At 29.9% G+C, this 25,420-nt stretch overlaps 1 protein-coding gene across 3 annotated transcripts in view; it reads left to right on the top strand.

The window, feature by feature from the left end:
• Positions 1-1,196: 1,196 nt before the first annotated feature.
• The window catches only part of LOC134694847 (uncharacterized), a 49,281-nt gene continuing 25,057 nt past the window's right edge, over positions 1,197-25,420 (top strand). For all 3 annotated transcript variants that reach the window (XM_063555927.1, XM_063555926.1, XM_063555924.1), the window contains exons 1-2: positions 1,197-1,308; positions 18,794-18,881. In XM_063555927.1, coding sequence (XP_063411997.1) covers positions 18,855-18,881 — 27 coding nt within the window. In that variant the 5' untranslated portion in view covers positions 1,197-1,308; positions 18,794-18,854. The remainder of the gene's footprint in view (positions 1,309-18,793; positions 18,882-25,420) is intronic.

The raw sequence follows: 25,420 nt of genomic DNA, 5'->3' as shown, positions 1-25,420 counted from the left end.
CCCCATGTATAGACAGAATAATCATTGACATTCATATAGTTGGTTGTAAATAAGGTCTTGCCATAACGCATTTTATGTATATCACTTTCTGAGAATTTTCACTTGTTGAGGCCCCTCATAGGGGTGTCAAAGTAACCATGTTATTACAAAGTTTTTGCCAATATAACCAAATAATTTAATTTTGGATTTAACGTGTCTTCTGATTGTCTGACGTTATTTTGTTATAAGACCCTATAACTAATTTAGTCATGTGACCGTGAAGCATCAACGTTTTTTTATGGTTTTCTACGGTTTAAAATGGAATTTAGAATTAAATTATAAGAAACGACTGTAATATTCTTTCTGTCTATTCGAAATAACATTAAAATGTGGTGCACACTGTTAGATAACCCGCTACGCGCATTATTCAGTGAGCACCAAATTTTTTATGTTATTTCTTCATAGACAGAAAAAATATTACAGTCATTCCTAAAATATACAATCATTAATTATTCTGTTAAGCAAGATATAATCAAATAATCCCAAAGACAGTGCTAGGTTGAGTAGGTTATCAAATAATCAAGAAATATTTGGTCTGCATAGTAATTAAATAATCACTATAAAAAAGGCCAAGTAATCACATAATCAAAAAACCAGGAAGAGAAATGCGTTTACTTTTCTACATTGGCTAGAGGTATAGGGAAGGGTTGAGATCTAACAAACATGTTTAACCCCGCCGCATTTTTGCGCATGTCCCAAGTCGGAAGCCTTTGGCCTTTTTAGTCTTGTATTATTTTAATTTTAGTTTCTTGTGTACAATTTGGAAATTAGTATGGCGTCATTATCACTGAACTAGTATATATTTGTTTAGGAGCCAGCCGAAGGACGCCTCCGGGTGCGGGAATTTCTCGCTACATTGAAGACCTGTTGGTGTCCTTCTGTTGTTGTTTTTTCTATGGTTGGATTGTTGTCTCTTTGAAACATTCCCCATTTCCATTCTCAATTTTATACATATCATTAACACCAATATTTTCTTTGCCTGGAAAACCCCGAGTACTCCAGTACGTAGCGTAATTTATCACATTGAACAGCTACATGTATAGTTTCAAGATATACAGGGAAAAGGGAAAGCCCCACTAAAACAAAGTAACACCTCGATTCACGTTTATATATTGTTTTGTTGGTATATATATATTTTCCCATGTAATGATCAAAAATCGTCACGGTCTGATGGTAAATGATAGGTAATTTATGATTAGAAATCTATACGTTATTCTTTAGTCGAACCATGGTGTCGTGAATGAACGTTGGATATTTTTTTTAGGAATAGTAAGTCCTTTCTCTTATTTTTACAAACTTGACATTTCCCGAGTTTTTTTTTCTAAAAGTAAATATTTATTTATGATGTAAATATAGTTTATAGGGAAAACATGACAATTTGTTATTTATGTTTTCTATTCTTCTTGTCAACATGAACGAAATTAATTGTTATTTTAGAAAGTAAATTATAACCTCTTGAAAAACAGTTATTGTATCTCGTAAACAATTTGTAAAAAGTAAAGTGATATTTTTGAAAAATTGAAAGTTGATTGATAGTACAAAAAAAGTTGAAGAAAAGCAAAATAAAGTAGATATACGTCCTATCGTTTGACAATCAACGCGTCTATCTATAATTATTTGTCAAAAGTTATAAATTTAGTTATTCAAACACAATATGGAAAGGAATGCAACATGCTCGAGAATGCACGAATACTTAGAGAGTAACTATTTAACGTCAAGGGTGAGGGGAGTTAAATATTTTTGTTTGAGTCAGAACTTTTTTTGCGCAAAGTGCAAACAATTTTATTAAGTTTCGGATTTTTCATCAATGTTATGTACTTTTTATTTTTTAGAAAAAAACATAACCCCCCTTTAAATTTGAGGTTAAATGGTCGTTCCCTTACATTTTCGTAACTCTTGTAATGGTCCGAGATCACAATTATTTCGTAGTGCATTTCTTTGGAAACATAAATGAAAATTAATAAAATCCCACCTGCGCTTTCTCAATGAAATTTTTACAGTGTGTTGTACTACTTTTGGGACAAATTATATTAAAATCATAGAAAATTTCATCGGCTCTAACTCAAAATATGGACAATTTTATGTTTAGGGCGTCTTGAAATCTTCTGACAGCTTCCGAAGTGCAAATTCTTTAACCTTTTTCAGCTGGACCAAATCACTGCTTTCTTTAAAAATTCGGGACACACATTTTTTAACAGTGTAATTCCCCCCCCCTCTTGCAATTTGAGGCATTAAACATGCAGAAATAAATTTTGAAGGGGTATAACAAGTAATGGCAAGTAACCCACTGTTAACACTAGGGACTATATAAGAAAAACAAGGGACGACAATAATTATTGTGGACTCGGACCTAATGATGTATTTGAAATTGAATAATTTATTGAAATAATGATTGTATGAATATTCATATAATATATATATATTGGCAATATGTTTACTAGTTAGTATTTAATTGTCACAAACACTTCTATAATTGAGCACGTAGATGTATTTATGTTCTAATTAACTTGTAACACTCTTCCTAAAATACCTTTATAAACAAAAGATGTAATATCTATAATACTAAAATTACGAGGTCCAATTTGTCAGCCGTCATCACGTGGAAACGATGAATAAAAAAATTCGACTTTATATACAACTTATATAGTACAAAGGTGTACATTAAAAATTACACCACTCCAAGCCCTTTTGTTTGTCACGTAATTAATATTGCCAATAATTAAGAAGTTCCGGGTCGAGTCCGATACCGATACCAATAGTATAATCACCTGTTACTTATTACCTTATCTGTACGTTCCGCATCTGACAGGGGCACCACCAAACAGTGTATGCAGGATTAATATGCTATATATACACGGGTAATTATCACAGGGTTGACACTACTAAATTGTCAAATTGTTACCTATTGTAGTATTTTAATCAGAAAGACTTTCGAAGATAACAATACGAATACTAAAAATCTGGACTAAAAATAAGGCGTATAGGTACAGTTTTCAATTTGTTAGCGGGCATGAGTGACGTAAAACAACGAATCAAAGAATTCAACTTAATTTATAACTAATATAGGACATTGCTGTTGATTATTGATAAGTTCCAATTCGACGGGTTCAAACAGAAAAATTTGAAAGCAGAGAAATCTATGTATCTTATAATCGGCATGACTTTATCAGATGACAATACTAATACTAAAATAAGGCTAGCGCATAGTTATATACTTTAATTCAGGCACTGACCCTCGATTTTACGGGTGTGTTCTAGTATTTATATGAATTTCATGTACGGCAATTGTAATCGTATGTTTAACTTAACATTTAAGATCCGCAAATACAAGTTGCATTTATGATATTTGTTTCTTTAAAAAAAACAGTTATTCAATACAATAGGACACGTTTAACGGAAATTTTTAATCACTTGATTCAAGTAAGATAAATGTAAATTCACTAATTAGCCTTAAAAGGAATATTACCCATAATGCATTATGTTCTGAAATGTTAAATTGGACGTATGAGAATCTAAAAGACTATGAGTAATTATTGATTATTCAAACCCCAAAATGAAAATAACGTCACGTCATTGTGGGTAAATTTCCATTGTTTATGACGTTTTTATCCCCAATCACAACGTTTTAGAGTACCTTATTTAAATATTCCACATAATGCATGATAAGCGCAAAACGGTAAATTATCAATGCTCTGTTCATCTTAAGTTAAGAAGCTTGACAAGGCGCTTCTTCATAAGTACGGACGGGGACGAACCATTTTTAGTCTTATCCAACGCTTTGTCTTGTTTAGACCGAGGATTTTTTTCTCAGCATTTTATAAGTTTGAATGTCTATTACAACATTTAACGCAGACTGTTGCATATCTGATAAAATATATACAACCCCTCTCTCTAGCCACCTAACTCCTTAACTCTCGATTTTTTTTAATTGTCTTTCTTGAGGCAAATATAAACATAAAAAAATTATTTAGTTAGGGGTTTAAATTGGGTATAAAACCAGGTTAAATCAACCGATTTCTACATCATAAAAGCCTGTACCAAGTCAGTAGTCTGAAAGTTGTTATTAATTCGTTTGATGTTTTTAAATTTTTATTTTGTCATTTGTTTAAGAACATTCCGTTTTAAATTTTCCTCGGAGTTTGGTGTTTAGTCATTTTACTTTTTATGATACCTAAACAGAATTTCGTTAACTGTACCTCATCTTGAAAGGTTTATCAATATGGCATACAACGTACGTAAGTGCAACCTACATTTTAAAACGACAATTGAAGCATTTTTTACTTACTTTTCAATTCACCAAAGTGGATTTTATTCAAGTCAGTTTTATAATCCACTTTGTAAGGTATTCGTCTGTCAGTTTGGGAATGTGTATTGTTAAATTTTTACAACACTTTTCATGACTGACTATTGTAAACACATTTCCAGTCATTTAATGAGACGATTTAACAATTTCATCAAATAAATATAGGTCAGGAATGCACTTGTTTGTTTTTATGTGCTGTTATGGCGGGGATTGCGTCGTGATCTATTGTGTAAATCATCATCAACATTTGTAATAAAACAGTATCACATGATTATTACGACGTAACAATAATCGGTGACGTAAATATTGCCATAATTATTACAATAATCCTGTCTTAATGGCGATGTATACTCGATGTCTACATAGTTTGTATTATTTAAAATAATAAATTTCGTAAATATCAAACATAAAATAAAATGCAAAAAACGAAACAATACATCGAAATCAGAATTCTAAACTCTGACATAAGTATCTTTCCAAGTTTTATAATAACTGCATATCAAAATGTGCATTGAAATATTTATGAGATATTACAATGACACAATAACGTGTATGATGTTAAACTGAACTCAACAACAGACAATGCACGATTGATTTATGCATTAATATGGTTGTATAACAGGATCAAACTTTTTTTTTTGGTTCCTTATTTATCGATTTGTAAAGTGCATGGACCCTTTGTGCGTTGACTGAATTATTATCGCAGTATATAACGAAGTGGAATTGAATTAACATAGAACGAAAACGAAAGTCTTAGATGTGGATACGTGTAGTGAAATAATTATATTAACAATACGTAAAGTGGTCGGACCAATTGTTCGTTGATTGAATAATATTCTCAGTATATAACAAAGTGGAATTGAATTAACATACATGTAGTACGAAAGCGAAAAGTCTTCGATGCATGCAGATAATGCAATAATTATATTAATAATTTGAACTGTGAGTATGTTATTTTTAGCATATATAAATAACTTTATTTACTGATAAATGTTACCACAATAGTATCAAATTCGGTATTTCACACGTTTGAATCTATAATTAAATATTCATTGCTCTGTAAATAGGACATGCTAGATGTAATATTTATCTTTTTTTTTAAACAAACGACAATATTTAAACGATATCTTGGAATGTGATGCGACTGTCATACAAGTGAGAGGTTTAGCTAGCAATAAAACCAGGTTATATTTACCATTTTCTACATAAGAAAAAACCTGTACCAAATCAGGATTATGACAGTTGTTATCCATTCGTTTGATGTTATTGAGCTTTTGAATTTGCCATTTGATTAGAGACTTTCAGTTTTGAGGTTCCTCTGAGTTTATTACTTTTTCTTTTGTTTTTGGTATTTTTGTCTGTATGAAGGACTGTTTAGAAACATTAGAACAATAGTATTCGTATTAACTTTTTATGTGGTATTTTTTGTTTCTACGCTGAGCTCGCAGAGTAAACTAGTTCACTCTTGCCATGAATGGCGACATTTCATACTGCAAACTGTTACTTGGTACATTGTGACTAGCATTGTTCAAAATCCGTCTCAATGCTCCGGTCTCATACAAAGCAAAATTAATATTCATATCTTATCATGTTTCATTCTAAATACAGGATTGAAGCTTATTTCAAGTAACTTTTACAAAATATAAAGCAAGGAGAACTCGATCTACTGTTTTTAAAGATATTTTTTTTTATTGTGATTGCGCTTAACATGTGTTTTATGACTTTAAGGGCAACTAGTCGTCGTATTAGCTCTCTTATAGAAGCTCTAAAAGCCAAACTCCAGTAGAACTAAACCTTGAAAGTTAAAAATCAATAAAAAAATCATTTAAAAAAAGGGATATAGAAACATAACCTTGCGATTATTTAAAATGAAATACAATTTAAAACAATTATTTTATGAACGAACATAATAATTCTTTTATTTAACAAAACATAAAATATAACACGATTTAATTAGCACTCATAAATATTCATAGAATTATTGACTTATTTTAAAATTATGCAAATAAAGGAAATTGTAATTGTATTAGAAGTTTAAATTCCTCTCTTATTATTGGTGTTACACAATGAAAATCCTTCATGAAGATTGAAATATGTTGATTCATTAAAATAACACCGATTACCATTCCATATACACAAAACTATTTGCAATTATTTGCACAAAAACTAAAGTTTAAAAATTCGATGAAATTTAGCAGTGCAATGGCGTCTTTTTCTTTATAATAACAAGATCATGTGATCTCTGTATAATCAAAAGAAAATGCGGGGAATACTAGGATAATCAATTATTCTGGGAAATTACATAACATACACCCACTAAATGCATAGCATGGGTACATGTGTCAGAAGAAGGGGTTAACCACAGGATAAATAGTCATTAGAAATAAATGAAATAAGGAAACCCACATTGTCCAGTAAAATCCCCATGAAATCCGAAAATAAAAATTAAACAAACAAACCGTTTTATGGTGATGTCTAAGTTAATAAAAATAACAAAATAACCATGCACCAAAAATTGCATAAAAATGTTAATTATTACCCCTTTATTGGCCTCATCAAGTCATGACCCCGGATATATCTCAATCAAGTTACATGGACAATGTAAATGAAGCGTTAGTACATCAAACTTGTACAAATGTCGAAAAATAACCATGTTAACATTACTATTTAATACCATAATAACAGTACTTGTGAATAAGACAAATAGGTTTTCACTCATATATACACGTTTAGTATTAATAAAAACAAGTGTTATGCCAACAAAAAAAATATTTTGTTTTTTCTAAAGGCTAAGACGTGATTATGTAAAAGAAAAATCACCTTACACATTAAAAGTGCAAGAAGCCTAAAAACTTGCGTAACTGTGAATTTAAGTCCACTTATAAAAGAACGTATTAAGTACATGTATACTAAGGTGATAATGTATAATCATCAAAACGTGTGAAGAAAAGGTCATGTTTGAGAATGTTTTTTTTCTGTATATGTTGAATAAAAGTACTGTGTCTGTCTGCTACCTTTTTATAAATCTTCTTTTATGTATTATTTTGACATTGTTTTTCTGATTCTACTGAAAACGTTGTTTTGATATGATCATCCTGTTATAACAAAACGAAGATGAGCGAATAATGAAAAAAAAATATGTAAACGGATTAAGTACACGTTACATACATTCTATATGTTCGGTTATCTTGGTTTTTGTCATAAATTAGACAGGAAGCCATTCAACTTTGCTTATTAATTGTTTATATTAAACCTTTTCTTGATTGATCTTTGATAGACCATAGACAATACTTTATTAAAAAACCTTAGATACATAGGTGCACAAGAGGACATCATATATACACGTATACACATGTTTATACTAAATACATTCACACTAACCATACATTGTAATAATGCTACATGCATGGTAAAACATAGAAAATAACAAACTACCATAACATTCTACTAAAAAATGACTAATATAAATCGTATCGTGTAAGAATTTTTTTGAATTTTGCTAAGTTTTTATAAAGTTCTACATGACAAAATGTTAAAAGCTGTTTCAATTTGTACTCCGTTGGATTTTCAATATAATATTGTGGTATTTATTTCTTTCTAAGAAGTTTTATTTCCTGTTTTTGACATTTAAATAGATAATGAAATTCATCTTCTATTCCATTTCCACAGAGATGACAAATTCGTGCATTTTTTGGAAGTCCGGACCATCTTCTCGTTTCTACAGAAAATTTTAAATTTGAACATCTGAGTTTTGCCATATAAATCGCGTCACACAGCTTCAACTTTATCAAATAGGTTTATAAACGACATTCCTCTTTATAAAATGAATAAAATGCACCTCTTGAAGAGTTATTCATTTGTGAAAACCCCTGTTGAATGAATTGGTCATTCAGTTTTTGTGAAATAATGTTCTTTAAACCCAGTTTATCCAATGGAAGTTGATTTTGCCAAATAAAACTAATTCCATTTTCGTCAAACATGGATTTAACGTACGTAATCCATTTAAATTTTGCGGGGTTTTAAAAATGTAATTAGAGCATCCATTTATACATAATGGAAGATAACTTGTTATTTTCCAATAATAAGTTGTTCCAAAACAACACCATTTTACGTTTAACAATGGTTTCCAAAGGGAATCTTCCGAGTTCCCCATACACCATATAATGACTGGTTTTTTAATTTCAAAATGTTTTTGCAAAATTGAAGGTGTATTTTCTCAATGCTTTCTTTTGAAATCCCCATACCTCTGTAGCATATAATAAAACAAGACTAACCAATGCGTCAACAAGTTTTAACTGCAAATCGACGGGAATACATTCGGCATAGAGCATACAAAGACCTCTGTGCCTGTTCAAGAAGTTATTTTCGTGCAGTACAAAAGCTATCGTAGTAATTGAAAAGTACACCAAGGTGACAGTAGGAATCAACTATTTCAATTTTTTTCTCTATATGTCATAAAATTCTGATTTCTTTTTACTTTATTTTTACTAAAAATCACTCAGTCTGCTTTGGTGTTGTTTGTGTTAATCCTAAGCTTCCATTTTTTTTTACAATATTCCTCAAAACATACAAGGTTTTTTTGTAATTCTTCTGCACTTTCAGACAATAGCGCAGTATAATCTGCGTAGAGTATACATGTAATAAACAATTTAACATACATTTCTAATGATTCCAAGCACAGCTTTGAAATATTATCTATTCGTTCTATGTTTTCTTTATATCTTCATGATCTACAAAACATGTGGATAATATTTCAATTTTTTAGAATGGCGTCCGTTCTAACATATTAAGATTACATGAAAATTTAATCACGGAAAGGTATAACTGATTGCCAAATTTCACAGTCAAAATGATTTACATGAAATATAAAGTGTTTAACTTATACTACTTAGACATAAAATTACTGTACAGTGAAACCTGTCTAAACACAATCTTACACGAACCTTTTATCTGTGTTTACCAAACATAAAGTAGAGTGATATCAAACGTTTTGCATTTGAAACCTGATTATAGACCATCTTCCAGAACCAATCAAAATCGTATTTCCCAAAGAGGTTCTGTTTTGACATGTTTCACAGTATAGTGAAACAGTAAAAAAATAAAATGAGTAGCTGGTTTTGTTTGTGGAGAATACTATTTTTCATAAGTTGCATGATTGAAATGTGAAATACTATTTCACTATAATGATTATAAAACATAATATGCATGACCATTACTTAGTAAAACACAAATAGAACGTAATACATAGTGGACAATGTTAAGTACAATGTATATTAACTTTTAAATAATTCAAATGGCGACCCTCCTAAATGACGGTTAGGTATGCGGTCAGGCATTTAATGTCCATACAGGTAATAAAACAATAAATAACATGAGTTATATTACTTTACATAAACATTAATAATGTACAAAATTATAATAGTAATGCAGCAGGGTTGTCCACTACACGATCGCGTGTAGTAAATAGACAATCCATATGATTAATTTTACAATTTACAAAAATTAGTCAATGTATACGTTTCAATCATTAATAGTAATTCATCTAAACATTTTTTTTGGGGTTAAAATTTGTAGCATTATTATAAACTCATATTGCAAATTCCCCATTTAAGAATTAAGGTAATTTCATTGTTTCTACCCCAAAATGAAAACAACCAAAACATTATGTAACGTCATTTGTTGAAACTCAATTGTTTATCAACGTTATTGGTGTTTGCTTTATAAGATATAAGACAAAATGTAACAAATTCTGAAGTGGCGAATTCATTGTTAGTTAAAGACTCAAACCTTTTGTTCCATATAAAAGAAGTTTCAGAATTACTTTTTACCACCTGGCATAAGTCAAAATTCTTGTACGATCTACATTCACATTACAAACGATAATAAATGCCAGTTAGTACTGCTGTTCCGTTTAGTTCAATTATTCGTTTATCTGGTCATTAAAGGGGCACTAGCTGTCACATTCATGACCACTAATTTTACTCAAATTCTCATATTGGATTTATAACAATGTAAAACATTTATCCAAATTATAAAAAGTATAAAATAAACAATTACCAGGACATTGACTCGATCATATGTAGCTTCGTTCCGTATGTATTTTGGTCTAGACGCCATCTAATTAACTACTGAGATGACCCCGAAAAAAAACGACGGTCAAATAACACTAACACGATATAAACATATTGATAAACATAAATATAAATAGATAAATGGATTATTCTATGTCTGTTTGATTCCATGGTTTTAGGTTAAAAAATAAGTTAATATTCGATTTTAGCTGTATAAGAATGATTTTTTTTGTGGATCAAACAAGCCAATCAAATGATTAACCTTGTTTCACTTTCAGTGATGACATTCTATTCTTTTAATAGCTTTACTCGCATCAATCATGCATAATCAATCTCTAACTAAGGGTTTGAATTGAGGTTCAGATGAATACGGATTCAATGAGGCCGAATTATGCACTTGCAAGTGAATAATTCATCATCGATGATTATTATCAAAATTGAACCATACTTGCTGCCAATAGCGAAATATTATTTCGCTCTTTCACTTTTATTAATGATTTAACAAAAAACCACCATAATATAATTGTTCAATGTATCTCTTAGCTTCAAAATAGTTTGAAATGTATTTCTATTCAAATATCTACTTGATAGATAGTACAATGCCTTTTCATAATTTAAAACAAAAGTGTAGGTTATTAATTTCAAGATATAATTCATGAGGTACAAATGTACCACACATAAATTGGAAATCAGCTTTGAGTACCAGTCACATTTTATTAATTAACAGTTTAATAAAATAATAAATTTTATTTATCGTTTTCGCTGTACAAAACTTCAATCAATATATGATTTAAAGTGATTTATTATAACAGTTTGTCATAAAGGGGCCATTCAAACATAAGTGTATTTCAATGAATCAATGTATACACTCGTTGTTTAATTGATACTCTTTTTTTGCATTTGAAATTCATAACACATTCCTTGAAGGTTTGCAAATTGATACTTCAATTTATCAAATCAGCTCAATGTGAGCATGTTTTGACCATGTTGACATATAGGATGACATGAACTGCGTTACTGCTATTTGTTTGAAAAATAGATATAATAGTAAGATTTTGGATTGGATATTTGAAACCTTTGCATGTGGACATCTGCTTACCCTTCTTGATCATTTGCCATCATCATGTTTTATTTTTCAGGGGTTCGTGTTTCTCAGTCTTTAATTTTTATGGTTGTGTTTTGTTTATAGTCGTTCGTTTTTTTGGACTTTTTTGATTTTGCAATGGCGTTGTCAGTTTATTTCCCACTTATGTTTGAATGCCCCTTTGGTATGTTTCGCCTCACTTTTGCTTCTTCTAAAATAAATAAATAAATGACATTTTCAAAGGAGAAATTTTATGGCATGTGAAACCAAAAGGAGGGACATTCAAACTCAAAGAATGTTTCATAAAACCTTAAGTGATAATTGCAGTTAGTTCCTTTTTGAAATTTTATGAATATGAGTTGTGTATGCTGTAGCGGACACTCTTGATCGTAAAATTTCATAAATGAGAGATTTCCCTGGCATATAGAAATAATTGCGAAATAAAAAAAGCCATTAACTGATAGAACTAAGTATGCTAATTATTAATTCTATTATTGATAATGCGATCCTACTCGATAACAAATAAGTAATAGTATAGAAACTTAAATCAGTATGTTTTTCATAGATTAAACTTTTATTTTGTCAATTAGGGTCAATTTATAAGATAAAGCAGTGTTGCATTACATATCTTATTTTCTTTATAGTATTCATTATGTCATGCCGTGCTTACATTTTTAGAATGAAGCGCTTTCGCGCTTCATACAAAATGTACTTCGATCAACGCTTTTACACCCCAATAAAGTTACAAAAAGAAGCATTCAATTCTTAATTGAAAAAAGAACTGAAGCGATATTTTCATTATATCTGATTGTAAAATTCAGGGATTTTATAAATATTTTATAATTTTGTTATGATTGATAGTGCATACTTGTAATTCATAACACTTCATATAATTCTGAGGAAAACCCTTTCTGGAGAATAAACTGAAGTTGAAATAAAACAGAATCTGAATATAAATTTTTTTTGCCAGTGTCTGTTGTTTCAAATCTGTCTTATCTTTATTCTTTGTGTTGTCAGGTAATTGAATATATTCATATCTTGATCAAATTTCAATTGTCTTTTGAATTGTTTTTTTCAATTGTTCCAAGAAGTTTTTATATACTTGTAATACTTTTTCAGCACTTTACCACTATTTTCTTTCTTTCTTTGTTTTCTTTCATTTTTATTTGATAAACGTTACGTTTAGACATGAGAGAATATATCAAATGATCAATAAAAACCAATAAGACGAAGATAAAAAGAAAAGGCAAAAAAAAATAATCACGCAAACGCCGTACAATAACACTACAGTAAACCAATACCAAAAAAGATTTAGCAACCTGAATCCCACCAAAAAATAAGGCATGTACTAGTAGCCACCGTCGTGCTATTCATGACAAATGAAAATCAGCTGATAAGGCACATCCGGTTATGTCACAAACAAGGAAAAGATAACATAATTGTGACAGCAAGTTGTTATTTGTCAGCTTTGAAAAGTATATACCGATCTTTTATAGAAAATATAATATAAGAGCATATACAGGCTGTATTTGATGCACGAAGAAAAGAAGAACATAAGATATGACATAGTTGCTTATAATCTAAGTCCTACTTGCAATTCTATTATTAGTTGATTTGCGAGATATTTTCTAGAAATTTGTATAATTTTATTTTGGACATCCTCTATTATACACTAACAGAACATTTTCGGAAATGTTTCACTGTACTCCCTTTGTAACAGTTATATTCACGAAAAATTATTAGAAATGGTAAAGTTGAAGAAATAAAATTGGTTTTTAATTAAGATGCAATATAAAAAAGTGTAATGTAATGACATAATTTCTTCGAACTCGAAAATGTTCGACGGATGTATTGATATTCATTGGCATAAAATCGATTTTTTTCCGACGCAGCTCATTTGATCCTGGAATAAAATGCAGCAAATACTTAATTATGAACATCATTTAGTACGCAAAACAATAAAAAAAAATATCTCGCTTACTATCAATTTCTATGCGCAGACGACGTTTTCCCCCTCCGACGAAAAGAGTTGAAAGAGTGCGAACTAATAAAACACATCCGCCATGACTGTCAAAGTTATTACCCCCTGTTTAACTCATTGATACGATTTACCATGATCAATGAAAGATTTTATTACACACTATTCATATAAAATACATTAACCGACAATAACTTGGTCTGAATGGTATATACGACAAGGACAGAGTGGTATACAACTGTCTATGTTTCTTTGTTCACATGTAGATATACTTTAATTAGGTTAAGTTCATCAAATCAAAGTTCGTGGATACTTTTACTTTTACTGACCATCTATTGTGTGGTATTTAAATATGTTTGTTAAAAATCTGAAAATGTTGATCTTCACACATTTTGTATGTAAAATTTTTGAAAAAATACTAACGTTAGATAACCAACGACGATCTAAAGTGAATGTTTTTGTAGCATATTAAAACAGCCAAAACAATCACAAATTACAAATATGATCAACATACCTTTCGTATAGATTACTACATAAGAAAATACCGATACCAAGCCAGGAATATGATAGTTGTTATCCATTTGATTATGGACTTTCCGCTTTGAATTTTCTCGTGTATCTTTAATGAAACAAATTGAGGTCAATGGTTCCAATACGAACTATGAAAAGGATATTGATTCGACTGTTTCAAAACAGAATTCAAATATGGTTTATAGTGAAACTACACGTTGGGTTAGAATTTGGTTTGAATCAAATATCTTTTTTTTTTCTGTATCATTTTCTAAAAGTATTCGCTCAGATGACCAGGGAAATGTTTAAATTGTAGTTTTCAATATGCCGTCTTTATTCATATTGTGTTACATAGATAAGGGCTGATATAGCTGAGACTTAATATCTAGATATCCACGATAAACACTGGTAGTGCCACAATTGTAGCAGGATTTGCATGCCTTAATTGCAATTGAGATCTCCAGGTGTTTGTCGGAGTTAGTGTTAATCATTTTTTTAGTTTTCTATGTTGTATTTTGTAGCTGACGAAAAATAACACTTTATGAATATTGTGATTCAAATGTGTATTGTTTTGTCTTCTTTCTGTCATGATTTTGTTAGCTTATTGTCGACTTGAAAAAATGATTCTTTCTTCCTCCTCTATTTTTAAGTGCATCAAAAACTACAAGAGAATAAACAAAAACTTTCTTTGACATTTCATTGATTGAAAAAATGGCCAATTTAGTTTTTTCCCATCATATAGTAACACGATGTGATGGTAAGATTTTCACATTGTTTTTACATTCTTTAATGACGTTTATATAGCAATAAGGAAACTCCTGACTGAATCTACAGGTGGTTTATATGAACGTAAAGTCTTTTACAGGATGCTGTCTGTGGCAAATCAATCAAAATAGACTATAAAAATTGAACGCAGACAAGGCTCCTATTTTTTGTTGTCTCAACTATTTGTATTTATCCCTCCTGTGTTTGCGCACGGGTAAAGATCAAAAGCTAAATAATCTTAAAACATTCCAATTACGACACGATGTTTAAATTTTGAAATTATAGCAATATTCTTTGTTTTATTTGGCGCAATATTCTTTGTTTAATTTGGCGATTGTTTTAGTTAAACAATTGTAAATAATAGATTTTGGTTTATAACCGAGATTTGTTTCATTTAAATCGATTTGTAACTTTTGAACAGCAGTATTACTTCTATTGCCTTTATTTACCTAAATATATTTTATTTCAACCATTAAGCTTTATGTTTTCTTGTTTAAATTGTTTCCCCAATGTTTAATTATATGTGTTATGGGCCTTTTATGACAGACGTATGGTGACGTATGATGACACCATAGGAACTTTAACAGACAGTTCTCCTGTTGGTAATTATACAACCGTTCGTTTACCCTGTGTAAGACGAGTCTACAATTATTTTCATATAATTCGCAAGAGTAGGAATATTTTGCTATGTTAGATAACCAGCGCTTTCTCTAGTATATTTTTGGTGTTTATATATAGATCTTGTTCATCTATAGCCTATCATAACATATATGAATATCCCCTTGGCTGTTATAGTCCTTACATAAACAACTTGTGGATTCACATTTTAATTTAAACCATTTATCATTCACTATTCTTAATTAAATTAAAAGATTTAGTAAACGAAATCTATCGCGAGATGCATCTTTTAACTATTTGCATTATGTGTATAGGCCAACGACGGAGTCTAATACCTGCACAAAATTTGCGTCAAAGAAGAATTACCATCTGCAAATGTTTGGAATATTTAATTTGAATGAAACAAAATTAAAGTTATACTCGAATAAAACAAAAACACACCAGCAACCCATAAATATTAAAGGCATTATGCTAAATGTCAACAAAAGTTCTAGTAGACAGTTGCACGTTCTAACAGAGAAGCTACTTAATAGTTGTTGTACCATGATTTGGTGATGAAATGTTATTACAATGCATATTTAAAGACAATGATTTAACACAAAATGAAGGTGAAAATGCATACGTTCTGAATGTTGCAACTGTTTCATACTTATATGTTAGAATGTTGTCAAAAGTCAGGCACAAGGAAACTAAACCCCGAATACATGTTGAATTGAAAATCCTACCCAATATTGGATATCTAAAGTTTTGAGTATTTGAAAGTGAATATGTGTTCGATGTTGTAGTTATCCGGAGGGGCTTTTAGGGAATTTCTAAAACCCATGTTAGTTCCTATTTAGTGATTTGTTGTTGACTGAAATATTTTTAAATAGTATCTAAAGTAGTTAACGTGATTTTGGTAAACCATTACACTTTAGTTTATTTCCGTATGTAATATTTCTATTTTGGTTGTGGTGGCTGGAAATTGTATATATACAACAGGATTCTAGACAATACTAGTTACCTCAAATTTCTTTAGTGTGGTTTTGCTTATCTCAGGTAATTAAGGTTACTTGTGTATGTCTATGTAAATTGTGCGTATGTTGCGTCATATTTTGAAGAAGAAATGTCTAATTGAGAGCATGGATTGTTCTAAAACATGACTGAATCACCGCCAGTAAAATATTAATATTAGATATTTTTGACAGACGTATTCATTTTTTTACTTCCGGTTGACATCTTTATAATTTTTAAGCTAATGTTTTCAGTCAGATTATGTAATTATGGTTGCCTGCAATCCCTCACGGAAGTACAAATACTCCAGTTTCAAAGCAAATGTCTACGTTATTGGTTCATATTCTTTGTGATGTCATCTGTTGTGTTACCTAGTATATAAAAGTCTTTAACCTTTATTTTGACCATTGTTTTCCATCGTTTCATTACTTGATCTGCATTACCATGATAACGTGTATTGTTTGTTAAAAAAATAAAATTACACGTTCATTCAAAAGTTATAGTTATTAAATAAATTTTTTCCTTAACTTTATGATAAACATCGGAAATTTGTGAATTATTAAGGTAAGAAAATCTGCTAGTATTTTGAACACTTATATATGTTTTACATGTATTGATAAAAAAGATTTCTTATTCAAAATATTTATATTAAAAACACTTAGTTTCTAAACTTTATATCGAATCTATAGCTTTCTAGTTGCTTGACTAGTGTCATCCGTTGCGTGGGAGACTTTCTGGAGAAAGTCGTATTTGGTTAGAGTATTAGCGAGAAAGGGATATTAAGTTTCATAATACAAATTAAACAAATATGAACGCATCTGGAACACTTATATTTCGTATGTTTGACCCGCTACAGCTAAGTAATAAGTTGTCTTCACATTATGAAACGAAAAATCGTCATTAACAAACGCAGTGTTAATGGCATATGAAATATTCTTACCTGGCTTTAGTTTCACAAACTTCTGAAGAATGTTTATCGTTAGGTATGAGCAATTTGCTGTACTTATGATAAATAATAGTGCGAAGAAGGTTTCTTAAATTAGGGCCTTGTTTTTATAGCTAGTATTTATTGATATTGCTAGTATTTATCTTGTATTCCAAATATTATGAGTGGAAATTTATTACAATGACCTTTAAAATATATAAATGTATTGTATTTTGTTAGCAAACTCTCTTATAGTCAATTTTTATTCCATAATTCATAAAACACTTGTATGTCATGGATGTTATCACCGTTATTGATTCTTCATAACTGTAAGCTTTTGGATGAATTATGAACATTATAAAAGGAACACTATTAGAATTACCATCTAATTTTCGCGCATTTTTTGTATGTGGGTTGAAATGTCTAACCAGAAAAAGAAGAATTTCCTCTTGTATAATTCAAATAAAGGCCAAATAAAGTACGAAGTTGAAGAGCATTGAGGACCACATTGATATTTACCATAACCACATGATATTATAGTTAGATAATGATATTTATTGTAATAAAACTGATAATTGTAGATTAAAAGAACTAATTATTTATCGTAAATTAATGGCGTTTTCATCATTGTTTTTCATGGTATTGTCATATTTTGACCACGAGCATCACTGAAGAGACCTGTTTTGTCGAAATGCGCATCTGGTGCAAGAAAATTGGTACCATTAATTTTATTACTATCGACCTACCTTTTTGAAGAAACCTTTTGTATGCTTTGACTATTTTGCGATTTAAAAAGACTTTAAAGATGTGGTCAAAGTCTTCACTGTTCTGAAGTCTTTTCGTTATCGAATTTTAAGATTTATTGAAAGACTGTTATCTGATTTTTTCATGTGAAGTGCATATTTATTTGTTATAATTTAGCTGTGCATTACCTTTTTCGATTTTCTTTAGACTTAGTTTCATTCAACTGATCGTTTAAATATGGCTTCATTCTTCTCTTTTTTTTAAAGACTTATTTATTTCATAACTGTCAAAACAAATTTTCTCATTTATCTAATATCCAGCTTTTGATTCACCCGCATTATATAAAATAAAAGTTACTGCCCTTTAAAAAAAAGGTGAAAAAAAAATTATTGCACAACATCTCTCCTTTCATCTATTAGATTCACTAATAATCTGTTTTATCAAACCACAAAACACTTATTTTCAATTTGCCCAATCATCCTACAAAATCAAATAAATGATTTATAATAATAAACAATACTTTTTTTCCTACCTAAATGATTTAATTATTTAAAATCTAGAAGTATGCACCCTTTCACGAAAAAGCCACTATTGTTTTATAGCTAACGATTAATTAATTTTTTTCTTATGCATTTACCACATTATTTTATAATAAAACAATAATTTGATATGTATCGCACAAAATTTATACTGTAATCATCACGCAGTTTTGACAGATCGACTTGTTGTCGTTGATTCATTGTTTTGCTATTTCTTCTTATAGGTTTATTGAAAGTATATCTTAGATCTACCAAAAGTATATAGAATATTGTGGATCAGACAAGATGGCGGGATGTCATATAATCCGAATAGTAAGTATTTCATTTATTTGTCTTTACTCCAGTCTAGTGAAAGTGAAGTGCCTCCAATGTCAACAAATCTTTGCTTATAGAGAGAAAAAAAAACAGACATTCAATTTAAAGTCGTAAAAAAACCTGACAACGTCATGTCTAAAAAAGAAAAAGACTAACAGACAAACAACCGTACACAAAACACAGCATAAACAGGTTATGATCAGGAACTGACTTGAGAGTTAAAGCTAGCAAAAAAAAAACATGTTAACTATGCGGCTTTGCTCATTGTTGAAGGCCGTACGGTGACCTAACGTTGTTATTTTTTGTTTCATTTGGACTTTTGGGGATAGTTGTCTCATTGGCAATCATACCACTTCTTTTTTTTTATATTAACTCATTATTTCCTTTTGCAAATTCCTGTACTAAGTCAGGGACTTGACAGTTATTTTTAAGTTGTTCCATAAAGTGTAACGTTTGTTTGTATTAATTTATATGGACTTCCGCTTTTTGAAATTCCTTGGAGTTTTGTACTTTTGTTATACTTTTTTTCTGTAAATGCACATTATGCTTCATTTAAATATCTTTATGTAAACCATTAAAGAAATCAAACTTTCTGTATATTTTTACATCTGTGAAGGTTAAATGAAAGGTCAAGTTTGTTTTGAGGTTGTTAATTAACATGCAATTGTTCAATGCACTTTGACAACAACACGGAAACACAGACGACATAAATAGATACATGGATCTCGAAGGATTTTACTCTTATATGTTTTCAAATAGATATAGGAAGATGTGGTGTGAGTGCCAATGAGACAACTCTCCATCCAAATAACAATTCAAAAATTAAACCATTATAGGTTAAAGTACGGCCTTCAACACGGAGCCTTGGCTCACACCGAACAACAAGCTATAAAGGGCCCCAAAATTACTAGTGTAAAACCATTCAAACGGGAAAACCAACGGTCTAATAAAAGAATGTTTACTAGCGTGTGAATCATGACGTTCCCGTCATTTCAATATGAATTATGAATGACGTTTAAAAGAAATTTTCGACTAGTAATTGTCTTACAAACAAGTTTGTGCTGTTCTTCATATTTTGTACTCTCCGATCCGCCATAGAAAGATGTAGGTGAATAAAGGCGACGGAATGTAATCGATGTTCAAATCTCTACAATCGATAACGAGTCGACGATTTATGGAAATAGACAAACACTGAAGGAAATGGAAAGGGACGAAACGTACCGATAAAGCAAAGGTCTCCTGGAATAAGTGCATCACCCGTCATGCGAATTCATACTCAGTCAAAATGTTGCAATCGGGAAATACATATAACTGTAAAATAACAGATTAAACGACTATAATGGTATTTAAGATATTCAAATTGTCCTTACAGCTATATATCTCAGTGATTATTTAGTTCATTTAGCTGTATTTTTTTAATTTGTGCTGAAAAATGAGAATGGAAATAGGGAACGTGTCAAAGAGACAACTATACGATCAAAGTGCCGACAACTGCCGAAGACCACTAATGGGTCTTCAATGCAGCGAGAAACTCCTACACCTGGAGGCGTTCTTCAGCTATCCCCTGAATAAAAATGTATAAGTTTGAATTTGTGCAGTACATATGATTCATATTCATAGAAAGTATTCATAAAAATGAAATGATTTGGTATGATTGAATACCTTTAAACATGTCAGGCTGAAGCGGATATAGAGCACATTCAATATAGCTTCATTAAAAGTGCATACAACATGTACAAAGCGTGTGACAGATTTGCATCATATATTAAACTAAGTTATTTGCAAGATTTATTGCAAAACAGTATGATTTGGATTAGGTCAAATAAAAGAGGGACGAAAGATACCAAAGGGACAGTCAAACTCATAAATCTAAAACAAACTGACAACGCCATGGCTAAATTAAGGGAAACATTTTTTCTAACGGCGTTTAAAACACCTAAATCGATATTTTGCCTTCAAAACATTCTCTCTCATTACAAAAAATCATGTGTTTTTTGGAAACTTGATGTCTCATTTTACCTCCTAATCAAAATAGAATGAACATGGATGCATTTTCGCCTTAGTACATGTTTAAGCTACTCGATTGTACCAGTTTGATATATATTCTTAGAGTGCTACTGTTCTCCATTATTAATGCAACTTAAAAAAATATTTGATTCGCCGATAAATTGAATCTATCTTTGCATTAGTGCAGTGCAAAACCATATAATATTGATAGCTAATTTTAAGTCGCTTTTTTGAGAAATAGTTTATACCTGCTTACCCTTCCGGAGCACCTGAGATCACCCCTAGTTTTTGGTGGGGTTCGTGATGTTTATTCTTTAGTTTTCTATGTTGTGTCATGTTTACTATTGTTTTTCTGTTTGTCTTTTTCATTTTTAGCCATGGCGATGTCAGTTTTATTTAAGTTTATGAGTTTGACTGTCCCTTTGGTATCTTTCGTCCCTCACTTATATCAACACAAAAAATAGAACAATGTTCATGAATGTTCAAAAATATATTAATTTGAAGCATCTAATTAATGATGTAGGTGGTTTTAAAATGTTAAGGTATATTATAAAAAATTATGGCATTTGTTTTGTTTAATAAGACGCAAACAAAAACTTTTAAAATTTCCGCATAGACGTTATGTCATTTCTATTTTACCTTCAAATAAAGGAAAACAAAGGATGTCAATTATAAACTTAAAACAGTTATGAAATATTATATTTTGTTATTTTTAGAGATAATATCATGTAATATTTATGAAAATACACGAATAATAAATTAAATCATCATACGGTTTTTCTTAAACATTAGAAATTACAAACGAAGAGTAAAGACGGATGCACAATAACAATGTAAGAACATAAAACAAATAAAATCAACTTTTTGTAATCAATTAGCAACACATAAAAAGCGTAAAAAAATTGTAACATAATACCTTTTAGGAAATTACATAGACTTTATTTTAGTCTGGCAATAAAACGTGCATGTAATAACTATGCGGTTATATTTATCATATATAACATATACATATTTATACCACAAAAGTCGTTGATCGCGATTTGAGATGTCATATTTTATATGTAAGTACAAAACGAAAGTGTTAAACTATATAGTAATGAATAAAAAAACTTTGTTTGTTTATTTCTTACTTATCCCACACACGTAATTTATTAATAAAAATATGAACATCTGACAAATATTACATGGCTTATTGTTGTTCATATATTACAATGAATAGTGGCAGTTTTTTGGTAAATAATATGACTTGGCGGTTTTTACGATGTTTTTTTCTTTATGCAACAAATACTGATCATTGGCGCGACTATCACATATTCTTATAATGTTATATCTATATCAGGTATAGCAACACTCATGTACGGTCAAATCAGTCGGAGGATAACTCATCGATTGATCAACAGATTCTTTAAGAAACAATTGACAACATGATTTCAACATTTTAAAACACATAAACTTTATACTAATATTAATTTAAATTTAAAAAAAAAAATATGGCTTAATTTAATTTTTAATTATTTACATTTTACTGTTAAATGATCGATGACTTTTACCGTAAAAGTCATTATTCAAACAATTTATTGATATTTAAAACAAAATTTAAAGAACAGTACGATTATCTATTCTACAAAAGTATTTTATGATTATTAACACCTGTGTATGATTTATATTTAACAACTGCTTTGTTTCATAAAGAACAACGAAGTAGAAAAGTTTATAAAAAGGATAATATGCTTCGGTATAAATTATCTATTGAAAAATGTTTACTAATGTGTTATTCCCATGGTTCTTTGGTTTATAGATTCATGCTTACTGGCATTGGTTTTGAATTTCTTTTAAATGATACAAATTATCAATAATTTGTCCCTTACACTTCATAATAAAAATTCCAAGACATGTTTACTATTGCGATGCATCCCCTTCCGATGTGTTTGAAGTACAAATGAGACCTCTGTCTTTTCTCTCTTCATTTGTGTATTCCTTTGTGCTGTGGTTATTTTTTGTATTCTAGTCTATCATTTTTGATAATTTGCTTTGTCTATATGCCCATTAGTGTATCTTTTTTATGTTTTGATAGTGGTTAGGAATATAACACGTTGACCGTTTTATCCCAATTATTGACAACTACACCTATTATGTCGGTTTGTTTTGATCAAACAACGTGGTCAATACTATGGAATCTGATGCGACTGTCATACAAGTGAGAGGGTTAGTTAGCTAGTTCCGTGTTGAATTTCCCCCGGAGTTCGTTTTTTTATGTATTTTTTTTAAACTGAGTATGCTTATTTTGAATATCGGTATGGAGCTTTTATGTATCTAGCCACATAAAAATGTTTGTTTTATGTTCTGGTAAAAGATTTGAAGCAAAAGGAGATGTATTTTATGTTTGCATGTTTGTTTATATTTAATAAGACATTTTGAATTAAACTTATTGTGTCTAATTCCCTATGGTGACATTTTCACAAACTGCTGATTTACATGACTGGTGGTGCATGCGAAGAAGGAGATGATGCAACTAGTATCTCTCCGTTTGTGATTCCCTTATGTTTTGGTTGTTACATTAAATTGCCTCCTTTGTCGATTTATAAGATTTGAACATGGATAAACTTCTGTCGCTTTAATTTATATTTATCTTTAAAAGGAAGTTAAATGAACCTAATTCATCTGTTATTATTTCGTTGTATGCGTACTTATCATTTTGACTTTTAAATACTACACTAGAGTACATATTTTATTTGCCTTCCTTTGAAGAATGATGATTTGATTTTCTGTAATAGCATTTAAGATTTTCGAACCTAATTTCCTTTTTATAGGACCAATTTACATTAACCTTTCTAGTATTTGAAAATATTGAAATATTTCTATCTCTATTGACAAATTTCGTTTAATTAATCTTTTATTTGACTTACAACAGAACTTCATAAATGTCATATAAGTTACGTATTCTTGTCGTTCTGCTGATATTCCTAAATATATATGTTTTGCCAATTTATTTTAAGTAATCATTTATTTCATACATTTATCATGTATAATATATTTACAAAGTGATTGAGCAAAATACTACAAAAATTCAAACCCTTTTCACTCTAACAAACATACTCGTCTGATTATCAACAATATAACACTGAGTTTTGCAATCTATTCTGAAATAAGAAAAATACATTTATAAATGAGCTGCTCTTTTTTCTATCCATTTACCGATCATAGCAATATATTTCTCATTTTTCATATTCATCTCATAGACATTCGTTTTTCTTGAAATATTTTGATTTTATAGTTAATGGTACATATTATCATTAATATATTTCAATTACACTTTATATTAAAACTCCCGCAACATTTTTTTCCCTTTCTGAATCACAAACAAGTACACAGACTTATCTTTTACAAAAACAAAATGCTAACATTTTTTTAAAATCTACTTCTTAATATACTTCATTCACATGACTTATAAAAATGTTCTATTGACAAATTATTGTACTTTTATAATTGATATATAGTTGGATGTATTGTATCAGTACTACCATTTAAGTATAAAATTAAATATAATTGATGTGATTGCCAAATATAACTCCTATACATTGGTCAAATTAATAACTCATGTATAGGTCATAGTACGGCCTTCAACAATAATCAAAGTTCCATGTACAATCTTATTAATAAGCAAAGTCAAAGTACTTGAACTGTATAATAACAAACAGACCAAACTAGAAAATAGGAAAATTCTAGGCGGAAAGTTCCTTATCAAATTGTAAAATCAGAAGCTTGTGTTATGGCTGGCTAAATCTCTCACTTGTACGACAGTTGCATAAATTCCATTATATTGCCAACAATATGTTTACTAGAAAAACAGAAATAGGTGATGGGTAAAAATGTCAAAAATTAGGGTATATGGACATAGGCAAAATTAGCAGTGTTTTCGTGCGTAATTTTCAAGTGTAGAAACACATTCCTATAAATGTAAACGGAAAGTCAGATATATATTGTTTTTACAGAGACATCAGTGAATGATTTATCGATAAAAGTTCTGTAAAAGGGCTCATGTAGATCCTCACGTAGAACATACCTACATCGAATCAACACCTGACAAGATAACAGAAGTTTCGACAAACGTAAAATATATATGACATGAATAACCCATAAAAGTAATTTGTTTTTTCACCTGTTCGATTTTCCCCTTGATTATAAATTTATTATTCTATACCTCAGGTCACTCGAGTTTGACTGAAGTTTTGTATGTGGTTTTGTATTAAGGATATTCTTTACTCTGTTTTAAAATAAACAAGCTTTTAAAGTACTGCTATAAACCGAAATTATATGAAATAAGGAACTAAAATTAGAAAATAAAATTCAAAGGTCCATGTGCTTGTTTTCAAGATATATGCCATCGATTTTCTCTAGATTTATCCTAATTGCACTTTTACAAAATAACAGGATTTTATAAGATTTTCACATATATCTTTCCAAACTGTATGCAATACATTTATGAAAAGAAAAGTAGGGGTTAGCATGAAGGGGCTAGCTGACAAATA

This window comes from Mytilus trossulus, chromosome 13, assembly GCF_036588685.1.
Source record: "Mytilus trossulus isolate FHL-02 chromosome 13, PNRI_Mtr1.1.1.hap1, whole genome shotgun sequence".
Classification (NCBI taxonomy): Eukaryota; Metazoa; Mollusca; class Bivalvia; order Mytilida; family Mytilidae; genus Mytilus; species Mytilus trossulus.
The sequence above is the reverse complement of the archived record's forward strand: the minus strand, read 5'-3'. Positions and strand labels throughout refer to the sequence as shown.